The sequence below is a fragment of the Meles meles genome, chromosome 4 (genome assembly GCF_922984935.1).
Source record: "Meles meles chromosome 4, mMelMel3.1 paternal haplotype, whole genome shotgun sequence".
Taxonomy (NCBI): Eukaryota; Metazoa; Chordata; class Mammalia; order Carnivora; family Mustelidae; genus Meles; species Meles meles.
Genome location: NC_060069.1, coordinates 20,697,250 through 20,712,442, shown reverse-complemented (window position 1 = coordinate 20,712,442; position 15,193 = coordinate 20,697,250). Strand labels below are relative to the sequence as shown.

The following is a 15,193-nucleotide window of genomic DNA, read 5'->3' as shown; positions in this document are numbered from 1 at the left end:
ATGCAGTTTCCTTGAAACTGACCGTACCCCGTTTGAGTGAGGGGAGGACGGGAGAGGGAGGGAAAGAGATGGAGGAGGGGAAAGATTCTTTCGACAGCAGTGTCCACTTGGGGCCTTGGGGAGGCCGGGGTCACGGGGCCCTCCTTGCACCAGTGATCTACAACGTCTTGCCTGCGGTTTACAACCGCTCTTTAAAAATACTTTCCCTTTGGGACTGCCCTCGGCTTCTTCCTGCCAACCCCCCTTCTCTCCCTCCTCCCCCCCGCCCCCCGCCAGCCGCCTCAGGCAAAGAAATGCCTCGGCTTAGCCCGCAGGTCTTAGAGTAAACAGCACGCTCGGAGGATTACAATCGACCCGAGGCCAACTCGACCCCTTCCTTTTGCCGCCCTCAAATGACCCTTGACAGCAGCCCCTGCTCTCCCCTCAAATGGAAAACCCACAGACACACACACAAACAAAAAACCCCAAGTCTTCCTTTCGGTTGCTACCCGCAATGACGTTTCCCCCTCGGGTCCCGCCCCTCCGGGGGCTTGGAATTTTGGGATTGGCCGAGGGGTTGCGGTGACAAGGCCCCGATTGGGCGCCGAAGCGCTGACTGACAGCGGGGCGGCCGCCGCGCCCTCCCTCCCGCCCGCCCTCCCTCCCTGGTGTGCGAATGTGTGTGTGCGGTGTTATGCCGGACAAGAGGGAGGCGACCGCGGCGGCGGTGGCTCTGTTTATTGTCCCTCTCGGTGTGTGGATGCGAGGAAGTCGGGGGTGTAGCGCTGCAGACGAAGGCAGCCTTTGAGGCAGCGGAACCGGCGTTAGCTGCGACTCCGGCAACCCCAGCGGCCGGCCTTCGCGGAGTGTGAGGAAGGACAAGGCGCCTTTGCGTCCCCGCCACGTCTGGACGCCCCGAGCTTTCCGGCTGCGCTCGCCGCGCGCACCTCCGGGCCCCCCCGCCCGGCTTGCCGCGGCGCCGGCGGACTGGCGAGAAGGAAGCACCGCGGCTCACCGCCGCCGGCCTCCTGCTTCCTTCTCCACCTCTTCCTCAGGGACGGGCCTAGGCCCGGGCGACTCGGCCGCCGCGCCTCGAGTTTGAGGGCGCCGAGCGGCGCGGCCTCCTCGGCGGGCTCGGCCGTCCTTCCGTCCCGGGTCTCAGCGATGGGGCGCGGGGGGCGACGCCGCTAGGAGCACGGCGAGCGGAGCGCTCGGTGCGGAGCGGAGGGGCCCGGCGGCCGGCAGGGAGGCGGGAGCGGCGGCCGCGGCCTCGGGGCCTGTGAGCGGAGGCATCCGCCATGGCCAAGGCGGGCGGCGGCGGCGGCGCGGGAGCCGGCGGCAACGGGGCACTGACCTGGGTGGTGAGTGGCGGACGACGGGGGCGGGGGTGGGGTGGGGGGGGACTGGGGTCCGGGCGCGGTATTGTTCCCGGCTCGCGGCGGGGGTGTTATTCCGCGGGGCCGTCCGGGGGTGGTGGGGAAGGGAAAAGAGGGAAATCCGGCGTCCCAAACGGGCGCCCCGTCGGGGCTCCTGCGGACAGACAACCCCGCTCCCCGCCCCTTTTCTTCTTTCTTTACCTCTACGGAGGCTCGGGCTGCAGGAGTATAATGTGCACTTGAAACTTACGGAGACAAACCATCAACCCGACACGAAGCTCTCGCTTCATCTTTTTACCTCTTTCTCAGAGTCTTCCGGGGCAGTCAGTCTAGAGATGATGGGTATTGGCAGTAATGCTTGTGTGTTTCTGTGGGTCAGCACTTTTATCTAAACGTGGCTTAAGGAAATCCCGGAGAAAGGGGGGTGGGGTGGGTGGGTGGGTGGGTGGGTGTGTGTGTGTGTGTGTTGTAAATGCAAATCAAACCGTTTCTGATGCTCTGAGGTCTCAGAGAAGACTGGATTTGGTGGGGGAATGGGCAATTCGCATTTCAGTTCATACTCTGCTAGGATTGAAAGCACATTCGGAAAGGCTGTTTCAAGCAGTTAATATACTATAGACCGTCCATCTGTCAGCGTGGGATTATTAAAAGAAGCGTTCATCTGCGTCAGCATCGCAGGTGAAACGGGGTTGGGGGCCGAATGGAGAGTGCTGGAGAGGTGACTAAAGTGCTTAGTCCCGGCGTTAAAGGATTTCGGCGCTCTGTTCCTGCTGGGAAGTAGTAGGGGAGGGAAGACCTGGAGAGATCCGATTCCCACGGCCGATCGATAATTCACCAGCATTTCACTTGCTCAGCATTGAGTTCAGAGCAGGGTCATTTCCTACACAAAAAAGCCCAGCTCAGCCAACTGACTTGGTTTCCAGGAGAAACATTTAAAGAGTGTTACATTTAACAGGGACTTTCGATGGATCCTTCCTTCTTTCAAACACCCGAGGAAACTTTCATATTGGCATTTTTATTTCTAATTCTTCTTTTCTCTTGGGCGAGGTTTAGGGGAGTTGTGTAGCAGTTCTGCTGTATTAACAAGTCCTCCTTGTAAAAAGCATGTTACAGACAGCAGGAAAACATTTTAACCATTTGTATTTGGGTGTCAGGAGCTTTGCAAAATAACTTGCCAGGCTCTTATTATTGAATTTTCTGAAATTTTTATATTATTCCAATAATGTAGTATGAACAGACCAGAGCCAGGAGAGATAAAATGCCAGATTATAAATTAATGGTCCATGTTTTCCATTCGGGGAGGGGGGGGCTGCATTTTTAAAATGCATTTAAATAATGATTTTTTAAAATGGGTGGCCCTTACTCCTGTTCTAGTAGAATCAAACAACTTCTGAAAATTGAGTTAGCCAGATGGTTCTTATTCACTATTTGGAAGTGCCGAGGCCGGATTTGTGTTTCTGAACACCTCTGATTCTGTAATGGTAAACATTTTGCTCCAATATTGAATTGGTTGGCATTTGACACTTGATAGCAATGTTTGAATTTACTGTTACTTAACTTTGTAGATAAATGACCGCTCTTTCTTTCAAGCTCAGTAGGAAACTCATTTACATAAAAAATTCATGAAACTTAGAGGGTCTTATTCAGTATCAGAAAAATTCATTTGATAATAAAATTTATTTACTAAAGATTTTTCACTATAAACCTAATATGGGAAATACAGTAAAGCAAAAAAAATCACTTCATCTTTTATTTACAGATTATATCCTCATGTTGAATTACAAGTTTATTAAAAAGATAATTACTCCATAAGTCCACTTGAAGATTTGATGCTTGCTTTAAATTTGTCAGGTTATATGAGCATCTTTATGTCCATAATATACATCATTGATCATAGACTACTTTAATTTTATGGGAGGCAATATAGTGAAGTATGAGCATGGACGTTGATGTCAGATTGATGTAGTTTTCAGATCCTTTCTCCAACACGTATTGCAAAAGGGACCTAACCTTTTAAAGCCTGTTTTCTTATCTATTAAATAAGGTTGTATTGAGAATTAAGGGAGATAACATATGTAGCCAGTGCTCGGCTTAGTAAATGTTTTTTGTTGTTGGTGGTGAAATTCAAGAAATAATGAAGTTGGCTTTTACATGAAGTACTTTTAAACCAGGGTGAAAGCAGTTTATTCCTTTGAAAGAATTCAGGGATTTGTTTCAGTGGTCATCATTTCTGCAGAGTGGTAACTTTGCCTGCTTTGTTGAAACTGGTGTTATGTTGCCACCTGCTTGTGGGTAACTGGAAGAAAAAAAAATGGAATTAGTCCCTGATATCATTCTTTTGGGAGGGGGATGGGTAATACCACGTGTTGCTGGTATTAGTTTGTGTTAGGATGCTTGCCAGCATGTAGTATTAACATCATCACTGCATGAAAGTTTACATTTTAATACATGAAACCACAAAGCAAAGTGGTATAAGATTGACATTAACTTCTCCTTTTAATAATGCATTTTGTTTGTGTTTGATTTGCAGCTTCTTAAGCAGATTTTTAAGAGTTTTTAAAAAGTGGAAAACATAAATATGGTAAACTATTTTAACATTAACAACAGCTATGAAGGCTTCCTGAACCAAGGAGAGTTTCTTGAGTTAACTTTTAGTTCGTAAAGCTTTGATTAGTAGAACCTGTAGTCTATTTCATTAAGTCATTTGTAGTTGTTTTTTTAAAGATTTTATTTATTTATTTATTTCTCAGAGAGAGAGACAGAGAGAGAGAGCACAAGCAGGCAGAGTGGCAGGCAGAGGCAGAGAGAGAAGCAGCCCGATGCGGGACTCGATCCTAGGACCCTGGGATCATGACCTGATCATGAACCGAAGGCAGCAGCTTAACTGACTGAGCCACCCAGGTGTCCCAAGTCATTTGTAATTTTATTTTATTTTTTTAAAGATTTTATTTATTATTTGACAGACAGAGATCACAAGTAGGCAGAGAGAGAGGAGAAAGCAGGCTCCCTGCGGAGCAGAGAGCCGGATTCGGGGCTCGATTCTAGGACCCTGGGATCATGACCTGAGCGGAAGGCAGAGGCTTTAACCCACTGAGCCACCCAGGTGCCCCCATTTGTAATTTTAAAGTGGCTGTAAAAACTTATGTGGATGTACTAGGATATAGTTAATCACTATGTGAATATTGATCTTTTTTTCTAGAATAATTTGATAGATTAAAAGATGTTATAATTAAAAATATTAAGCTTATAAGTAAGTATTGGCAAGAATAATATAAGAAGCCTTTCTCTGTTTATCATGTTTTAACAATTACCAACTCAAGGTTACCCACTTTGCTCCTTCTCTTTATTTTGAAGCGGAGCAAATCCTAGAATTATATCACTTCATCTATAAATAGTGCAGTGTTTATCTCTAAAACACAAGTTTCTTTAAAACATAAAGCACAATTGATGTTTTTTAAAAAGTAAAATTCAATGAAACATAACACATGCTTTTTTCTATATGTTTCTTATTCAAAACATAATTGTATAGTTAAATATTTAAAGATTTGTCTTTCTTTAACAGCTCATTATTGCAAGTCTGAACTCCTCAACTAGACTTTCAAGCCAGTTTTTTTTTTAAGATTTCATTTATTTATTTGACAGAGGGATCACAAGTAGGCAAGAGAGGCAGGCAGAGAGAGGGGGGGAAGCAGGCTCCCTGCTGAGCAAAGAGCCCGATGTAGGGCTCTATGCAGGGCTTGATCCCAGGACCCTGAAATCATGACCCGAGCCAAAGGCAGAGGCTTAACCCACTGAGCCACCCAGGTGTCCCTTTCATTCCAATTCTTTCATAAACTATGTGTCCTCTAAATTGAAATTTATGCGGTATAGTCTTCATAGTTAAATTTATCCCTTCACTGTCCCTTGAACATCATGGTTGTGGCTTTTTTTTTTTTTTTTTTCAAGATTTTTGAGAGATTTAGATAGAGCTAAGGGCTTGAGAGTGGGGAAGAGAGGGAGAAGCAGGCTCCCTGCTGAGCTGGAAGCCGGATGTGGGGCTCTATTCCAGATCCCACCCTTAACCAAGTGAGCCACCACCCAGGTGACCCGGCCCTCATGGTTGTTTTTGTCATGTTGCTATGCATGCTTACCTTTCATCAGGAATGCCTCTTTATCTTCTCTTTACCAGTCTAAATCTTAATTACTCTTTTTTTTTTAAGAGTTTATTTGTTTATTTATTTAACAGACAGATCACAAGGAGGCGGAGAGGCAGGCAGAGAGAGAGGAAGGGAAGCAGGCTCCCTGCTGAGCAGAGAGCCTGATGCCATGGGGGGTTCCATCCCAGGACCCTGGGATCATGACCTGAGCTGAAGGCAGAGGCTTTAACCCACTGAGCCACCCACTGCCTCATAAATCTTAATTACTCTTCAAGTCTAGTTCAGAGTCCCACCAGACTTTCATCCTCCAATATACACTTCTCTTTTTCTGTTACCCTTATGGGTCAAAACCCATAAATGTCTTTTTATGTAACTTTCCGCATGGTAATTTTGTCTTAACAATTAGATTATAAACTCCTAAAGCTGGAGATCCCGTATTATACCAAAATTTTTTACTGCTTAGCAAAGAGCTGGATTCATACTCCAGCCTCAGTTATCTTAACAAATTGGATAATTGACAACTAACTTTCTGAAAGGCCTATCATCACTATTATATTTTTTAAAGGTTTATTTATTCATTTGAGAGAGAGAGAGGCAGGGGAAGGTAGGGGCACAAGAGAGAATCCTCAGGCAGACTTCCTGCTGAGCGCAGAACATATTGTGGGCTTTTGTGGGCTTGATCCTAGGACAGAGGTGCCCCCAAAAGTCTATCATATAAGACAAGTGATTAGGTAGCAATGTTCTTTAGATACAGTCTCAAGTAACATAATAGCAGTACTTAGCAACTGTAATTATAATTGGTGCTAACTTTTCTAAATGGAAGTGAGTGTTCCCTTGTAGTTTTAGATCTGTTACTTAGGTCTCAGTAGTTACATTTTACTAAGGACATTTTTTTTTTTTTAAAAGCCTCTTCTGGAGTTTGTTTTTTTTTTTTTAAATATTTTATTTATTTAACAGAGAGAAATCACAACTAGGCAGAGAGGCAGGCAGAGAGAGAGGAGGAAGCAGGCTCCCTGCGGAGCAGAGAGCCTGACGTGGGGCTCGATCCCAGGACCCTGAGATCATGACCTGAGCCGAAGGCAGTGGCCCAATCCACTGAGCCACCCAGGTGCCCCTGGAGTTTTTTTTAAATAGAACCCTCTTTAGAGAAAAGATGAGATCGGCATAATTATTTTCAGTTGCAGAGAAGGAAACCGGTTTTTAGGTAACAAACTGTTAATCACCTGGTTAAGGCAGAGATGGGATTGAAACCAGGTTTATCTTTTTAATCATGATTTATACAGTCCTACTCCCCACTTTAAACACATTGAAAACCAAAAAAACCTTGGGGCACCTGGATGGTTCAGTAAGTTAAGCCTCTTACTCTTGGTTTTGGTGCAGGTGATGATCTGTGGCTCTTGAGATCTGTTGTCAATGGAGAGTCTGGTGGAGAGTCCTCCTCTCTTTCTGGCTCAATTTACCCCTCCCCCCATTTGCACCTGTGCATGTGTGCAGTCCATGCAGTCCATTTAGTCTCTCTAAAATAAATCTTTTAAAAAATAAAAACCAAAAAGATGAAGTTTTTTGTGACAAGATAAAAAGCCTTCTGGGATATACTTGTATCTCTTTGTACTAACTTTCTTTTACTTTCACACAAAAAAACTGGGAAACACATTTCCTTTTTAGGATATATGTATCTTGTTTAACAATGCTTTTTAAAGATTATGGGTTATGAAATCAGATCACGTGGTTTCATAATTCAGCTTCTTCAAGTACTAGCTTTGTTAGCTTTGGTAAAACACTTTTTCAGACTTCCATTTCTTCATCTGTAGAAAGGGAATCGTGATAACGGTGTCTACTTCATGGAGCTCTTATAAGGATTGACTGGGATTATCCATATAATTCCCGTAATGCTGCCACATAGTAAGCTCTCAGGTGGGTGATACACACGCATGTGTCTTTTTTTCCAAATCACCTGAAAAGAATTTTCCTATCTTTTGTCTCAGAGTGAGAATTTTTTTAAAGGTTTTTTTTTTTTTTAATGATTTTATTTATTTGACAGAGATCACAAGTAGGCAGAGAGGCAGGCAGAAAGAGAGAGAGAGAGAGGAGGAAGCAGGCTCCCTGCTGAGCAGAGAGCCGACTCGGGGCTCCATCCCAGGACCCTGGGATCATGACCTGAGCCAAAGGCAGAGGCTTTAACCCACTGAGCCAACCAGGTGCCCTGAGATTTTTTTTTTTTTAATATTGTGAAATCACCACAAGAAGACAACATTCATAACCACACAGTTACAGTGTTTTTCTTGTGATGGGGACTTTGATTTACTCTCCTAGCAACTTTTAAATGTACAATGCAGTATTGTTAACTATAGTCACCGTGCTGGACATTACATTCCCAGGACTTCTTATTTTTTAACTGGAAATTTGTACCTATTGGTTACCTTCAACTGTGTTGCTCCTTCTACCTCCAAATTCAGGATTTTTGCTTTGTTTTGATTTTAGAGTCCACATATAAGTAAGGTCATACTGTATTTGTCTTTCTCTGACTTATTTCATTTAGCATAATGCTCTCAAGATTCACTCATGTCACAATTGACAAGAGGTCCTTCTTCTTTTATGATGATATTCCTGTGTATGTGTGTGTGTATACCACATTTTCTTTATCCATTTATCACTGGATGCTTAGGTTGCCTGTGTGTCTTGGCTGTTGTAAATAATGCTGCAGTGAACATGGGGGTGCATGTATCTTTCCAAAAGTGTTTTTGTTTTCTTCGGATAATGCCCAGAAATGGAATTGCTGGAGCATGTGGTAATTCTCTTTGTAATTTCTTTGAGGAAACTCCATACTGTTTTCCTTGGCTGCATCAATTTACATTCCGACCATCTTGTATGAGGGGTCCCTTTTTTCCACATTATTGTCAACATTTGTTATTTCTTTTTGATAATAGCCATCTTGACAAGTGTGAGGTAGTATCTTATTGTAGTCTTGATTTGCATTTCCCTGATGATTAGTGATGTTGCATGTCTTTTCATTTGCCTGTTGGCCATTTGTATGTCTTCTCTGGAAGCATGTTTATTCAGATCCTCTGCCCATTTTTTAATCAGATTTTTTCTTGCTATTGAGTTTAGGAGTTCTTTATATATTTTGGATATTAACCACTTATCAGATTTATCATTTGCAAATATTTTTCCTATTCTGTAGGTTGCCTTTTCATTTTGTTTATGGTTTCCTTTGCAGTGCAGAAGCTTTTTAGTATGATGTAGTCTCACTTGTTTTTGCTTTTGTTGTTCAAAAAAAAAATCATTGTCAAGACCTACATCAAGGATCTTCATCTTTGTCTTTTAATTCATTTTGAGTTAATTTTGTGTATAGATCAGATAGGGTTCCAGTTTAATTCATGCATTTGGCTGTCCAGTTGTGGCTGTCCCAACATCATTTATTTATTGAAGAGACTATCCTTTCCCCATTTTATATTATTGGCTTTTTTATCATAAATTAATTGACTACCTGTGTTTGGGTTTATTTCTGGGCTCACCATTGGTCTTTGTGTCCATTTTTATGCCAGTACCATACAGTTTTGATTACTGTGGCTTTTTTTTTTTAATTAAAGATTTTATTTATTTGACAGAGAGAGATCACAGGTAGGCAGAGAGGCAGGCAGAGAGAGAGAGGAGGAAGCAGGCTCCCTGCCGAGCAGAGAGCCCAATGCAGGGCTTGATCCCAGGACCCTGAGATCATGACCTAAGCTGAAGGCAGAGGCTTAACCCACTGAGCCACCCAGGCGCCCCTGATTACTGAGGCTTTTAATATAGTTGGAAACTGGTGACTGGGATGCCTCTAGCTCTTTTCTTTCTCAAGATTGCTTTGGCTATTTGGGTCTTTTGTGGTTTCATACAGATTTTAATTTTTTTTTTTTTTTAAATTTTATTTTTTTGACAGACAGAGATCACAAGTAGGGAGAGAGGTAGGCAGAGAGAGAGAGAGGAGGAAGCAGGCTCCCCGCCAAGCAGAGAGCCCGATGCGGGGCTCGATCCCAGGACCCTGGGATCATGACCTGAGCGAAAGGCAGAGGCTTTAACCCACTGAGCCACCCAGGCGCCCCTTTCATACAGATTTTAAGATTGTTTTATTTCTGTGAGAATGCTGTTGGAGTTTTGATAGGGATAGGGATTTTTACTTTTTACTTTTTATTTATCTATTTTTTTTTAAGTCAGTGAGAGTGGGGAGGGTCAGAGGGAGAAGGAGAGAATCTTAAACAGGCTCCATGCTCAGCACAGAGCCTGTCGCCGGGCTCAATCTCATGACCCTGAGATCATGACCTGAGCCCAAATCAAACATCACACACTTAACCAACTGAGCCTCCCAGGCTCTCCTATAGTAGGGACTTTTAAACAATATTAATTATTCCAGTCCATAAGCATGGATTAACTTTCCATTATTTGTGTCTTCAGTTACTTTTTTCAGTGTCTTAGTTTTCAGTGTATGGGTCTTTCACCTCCTGGTTAAATTTATTCCTAAGTATTCTTTTTGTTTGAGTTGTAAATGGGATTTTTTTTTTTTTAAAGATTTTATTTATTTATTTGACAGAGAGAGAGATCACAAGTAGGCAGAGGGGCAGGCAGAGAGAGAGGAGGAAGCAGGCTCCCCGCAGAGCAGAGAGCCCCATGCGGGGCTCGATCCCAGGACCCCAAGATCATGACCTGAGCCGAAGGCAGCGGCCCAATCCACTGAGCCACCCAGGCGCCCCTGTAAATGGGATTTTTAATTCCTCTTTCTGATAGTTTGTTATTGTACAGCAACACAGTAGTTATGTGTATTGATTTTGTATTCTGCAACTTTACTGGATTGGTTTTACTAGTTTTTTGGTGGAATACTTAGGTTTTTATTTTATATGTCATCTGCAGATAGTGACAATTTTACTTCTTGCTTTCCAATTTGGATGCCTTTTAGAGAAAGTATACTTTTTGTTTTTACAGTGGACATTCAAACACTCCTATGATCTTAAGTATCCCTTACCTTCCGTCTCTCTCCTTGTCCTTTAGTTTAGGAGAGCATTTCTTGAAAAGCATAGATGGAAGGCAAAGTGTTGGTTTTGTTTTCATTAATGGTGGATAGATAGCATGGCCCTCTCTGTTGTTACATGGGTGAAATATGAGTGAAAAGAACATCAAAGCATGACAGACTTGAGGGAGAAAGGAAGGGGGGGAGATGAAACAAAAGGGTAATGTGAAGTCTGAGGGGGTCGTTTATAGAAGATAGGAGAAGAGGCTTGTTGCCAAGATTTTGCTAGTGCCACTCTTGTTGGCTTGGTGATGGTGAGATTTCTGTGCCGATTATGTGAATGAGTGGCTCAGTTCCTTTTTAGCACCAACTGGCGAACCATCTCCTTTCCCCTCTTTGGCAGCAATTCATTCTCTTACTGAAAAACAAGAACTGGGTGATTGCCCCAAATTGCTATATCTCACGTGACTACTCTGTGCATGGAAGAATCTTTTTTTTTTTTTCCTTAACAGAATTATCTTGGTACATATTCACTCTTAAATAGAAAAATTAGTTTTATTGCAACGTTTTTCTTGTTGTTGAGAAGTATTCTTTTTTTTTTTTTTTAGTATTCTTGATAAAGGTTGAGTTTTGGATAAAAGTAGTAGATCTATATTATTTCACTAGGAGTTAAGAATATTGCAAAAGTGTTTAAAATATTAATATTTTAATATGGATTTTATGTATTATTTTGATGTTTTGTTATAATTAAAAAATTCCCAACAATGCATTGTTTAATTTGGCAGCCAGCTTTTGAACTTCAGAAAAAGTCAGTTATGGTGTCATATGTCTAAACCACAATAATAGAATTAAAACATTTTTAGGTTTGTGGAGGATATTTTCATATAGGGTTATTTTACATTTTTATTTGTCTTTAGTTTAATGTGGAAATGAAAATGTTGCTTTGGTTTATTATATTCTAGTGTTGTTAGATTCTGCAATTACTTATTACTTTAAATAGCTTGGTATTTTGTCCACACAAATTTAAGCAGTAAAATAAATTACAAAAAAACTTAAACTGTAAGTTTTCAATTTTATCAAACCTTAAAATTTATTTAGAATGATTTTGGTAATTGATCATTTTTAAGGGCATATTGTGAACTTTTATTTAATGTGGAATACTTAGTCAATTACTGTAGTACAAGATATTTTACTACTATGAATATAATAAGAATAAGGTTAAATCATTTTGAATCAAAAGACCCCTTTTCAGTGTTCAAAATGAGCATAAATTAAAAACTTTACATTAAAAAAATTAGTAAAACAAGGACTTGAAAAACAAAAAAACTAATACAACAGCAACAGCAACAAAAACAAAGTTAAAACAAACCTTTATGCCTCCATATACTTGCCTCAATTAAACATGAGGATGAGGGGATTATTAAAATTCAAGAAGAGTTTTTCACCACAAATAGAGCTAATCACAATGGGAAAACTGGATTTACAAGTAGACCAAATAAGTTGTTAATGAAAATCTTAATGTATTAACATTAATGTGGAAAGTTTAACTCCCGCCCCCCCCACCATGAGAATAATTCTGCAGATATCAGATGTATATCAGTCTCCTTTATCATTTGTAGGATTGAGAGTGCTTTTGTAAATGCGTAGATAGGAGTTTGCTGATCTGTTTGTGTTCAAGCTAATTTCATGATCTCTTTTCTGAATATTATTAGTAACAGTGTTAAAACTGAAGAACTACTCTGGGTGATCGTCTTTCTTTTTTCTTGTTTTTCCTTTTTCTTTCCTAGAGATAGTGGCAATAAGAGTTGTAGGGAAGATGATTAATAGACTTTTCTCATTTTACTTAGTTCTCAGGGCCAAGGTGTTTGTATTTATACTTAGTCTAGGGATGGGATCATCCCACTGAGGGGGTAGTATAATTGCTCTATGTCCCCTCATCTCCAGATTTTGATTTTTAGTGGCCTGGACATTATTCAGGGAGCAACTTTCTGCTAATAAAGAGGAGCTAAAAGAGATCATTATTTTAGGTTTCTTTTTAAAAAAAAAAAAGATTTTATTTGTTTATTTGACAGACAGAGATGGCAAGTAGGCAGAGAGGCAGGCAGAGAGGGAGAGGAGAAAGCAGGCTCCCTGCCAAGCAGAGAGCCTGATGTGGGGCTGGATCCCAGGACCCTGGGATCATTACCTGAGCTGAAGGTAGAGGCTTTAACCCATTGAGCCACCCAGGTGCCCCTATTTTAGGTTTCTGTGAGAAAATCTTAAAGACCTCTTAGGAGAGAACCTCTTCTTTCTGTTTGCTGCTAGTGAGCCAGAGAGCAATGCAAACTACCTTTTGTTGAGAATGGGAAAGTAAAAGACAAATCTGACTGCACTGTTAATTTGTTTTCTACTCTGCCAAACTTGCCATTCCTATTTCTGTATTTTGGTTTCACTTACCTTTTTGCCTAAATTTTAGTGAGAAAGTTGGGACTACAGACGTAATAAGTAGGTATTAACAGTGCCACTAGAAGAAAGAAACCTTCAGTTTTATTCTAGTGTAATTACGTTTTCACATACATGGCCTAATAGGCTTTTAAAATACTTCTATATGTGTTCATTGTAGAAAACTAGAAAATGTGTATCAGAAAAGAAAATGAAAATAACTTCTATTTCTACTTCTTACAGATAATTTTGATTGATTTTCTGTCGTGTGTATTTTATATTTTTTCGTATGTGTGTATGTATGATATATAATTTTTTTCTGATGACAATGGGCTCATTTTTATATACTTTTGCAATTTTGTTCACTAAACAGTATAGTTTTAATAGGCTGCTAATTTTAAAATATGTATGATATTTTTACATAAAAGATATAGCAAGAGAAGTTTATATAGTCAACACAATTTTTGGTAAGCATAACTAAAAATACTTAATGAAATATCCAGGTTTAAAGGTTTATATGCAAGTTTTAGAAATTATTTAATATAAACAAGAGTTAACTTGAAATATTAACAAAGATCTCAAAACATTTTTTATTATGATATTCTATAAATAATGTGTTCCTTAATGTTTTACATTACTTTAAATAAATGGTGCCTTTTTTCTTTCCTTAACATCTATCGTATATTTAGCAAAAAACATTTTGACATAATATACTTTAAGTATATTGTCAAACTTATTTTTAATATTTATGTATTATTCCTAGAGAAAATTATAAATAGTAATCTGACAAAGCCAATTACATTGCAATTTTTCTCTGATTTTTGAGATATTATCCTAGCAAGAATGACAACTTTTGAACTTGATAGGGATGTGTTAGGTGCAAGCCAAGCATTCCTTAATTCTCAAGTATCCATTCGGGAGGAAGAAGTGATTGGTAGTGAAGGGATATGGGAGATGTTGTAAATTCTTGAAAAAGGAATGATAAAGGCCTTCATCCTTATTTTCCATGCTTGTGTGCCCTTTTAGTTAAGAGTAACTCATCAGGACCAAATGAGGAAGCCTCAATTAGGTAAACGTGAGTCCCTGATTAAGTCTAATCTTGAAGATGTTTTCTTTGTTGTGGGTTCTGAAGTAGTAACCTGGGATCAGAAAGCTTTTCCTTCCATGTTTATTATAAGTTCTCGACCTTTATGCAATGATTGCGAACAGTCCTAACTGAATGGTAAGAAGTTACCTCCCTTTGATTCTGTAGCATTTATTGTCTTTAAACACTTGCTAAGAGTGTGATCTTAGTCCTTACTATTCTGATGACCCATTATACAAAATCAATTACGCTTTTACTTTTGGATTTATTTCTATAAATTAATCAGCTATCTCGTAAAATTAAGGAACATGATTGGAAATTTGGAGCCTGGTATTTTTAAAATGCAGTATATTTCTGGCTAGTTCATCTAACTCTTCACAGAAATAGATGATGAAGATTTTATGAAATACCTACTTTCTTTTGTCCAAAGCTATTTTTGATTCAGAGCAGTGTTAATGGGAAACCTTATAAATGAAAGAATGTATAAGAATATAGTCTAAGTGACTTCTGGGTGCAGTAGGCAGCATGTCAGTCTCATAATCTGAAGAATATAATTTAAAATAGAGCAAAGGTTGTTCATAATACTTTATTTTGCAATCTTAATCTTCTTTAATTTTATGTAAAATTTATGGTCCTGGAAGATTATAATTTGTTTGAATTTCCATAGTGTTTGTACATTACAGTTCTTGTCCTGGTTTAGACTGCTCAGAAGTTATGTATTTGAGGTTTTTTGTTTGTTTGGTTTTTTTTTTTTAAAGATTTTATTTATTTACTTGATAGAGATCACAGGTAGGCAGAGAGGCAGGCAGAGGCTGAGAGGAAGGGAAGCAGGCTCCCTGCTGAGCAGAGAGGCGGGGCTCGAACCCAGGACCCTGGAATCATGACCTGAGTGGAAGGCAAAGGCTTTAACCCACTGAGCCACCCAGGTGCCCCTGAGGTTTTTGTTTGTTTGTTTTTTGTTTTAAAGATTTTATTTATTTATTTATTCGAGAGAGTGAGAGCAAGAAGCAGGATAGGGGGAGGGTCAGAGGAAGAAGCAGACTCACTGCTGAGTAGAGAGCCCTGTGTGGGCTTGATACTGGGACTCTAGGATGGTGACCTGAGCCGAAGGCAGTTGCTTAACCAACTGAGCCACCCAGGCACCCATGTATTTGATTTTTAAGTATAGATCGTTTAAATGTAGACGATGTAATGACTTTTTTTCAAATACTAATTT

The 15,193-nt window shown here is 40.4% G+C and overlaps 1 protein-coding gene across 2 annotated transcripts in view; it reads left to right on the top strand.

Moving 5' to 3' along the window:
- The first annotated feature begins 639 nt into the window (after positions 1 to 639).
- TOP2B (DNA topoisomerase II beta) overlaps positions 640 to 15,193 on the top strand; it is a 59,924-nt gene continuing 45,370 nt past the window's right edge. For both annotated transcript variants that reach the window (XM_046001559.1, XM_046001558.1), the window contains exon 1: positions 640 to 1,340. In XM_046001559.1, the coding sequence (XP_045857515.1) occupies positions 1,278 to 1,340 (63 nt within the window). In that variant the 5' untranslated portion in view covers positions 640 to 1,277. The remainder of the gene's footprint in view (positions 1,341 to 15,193) is intronic.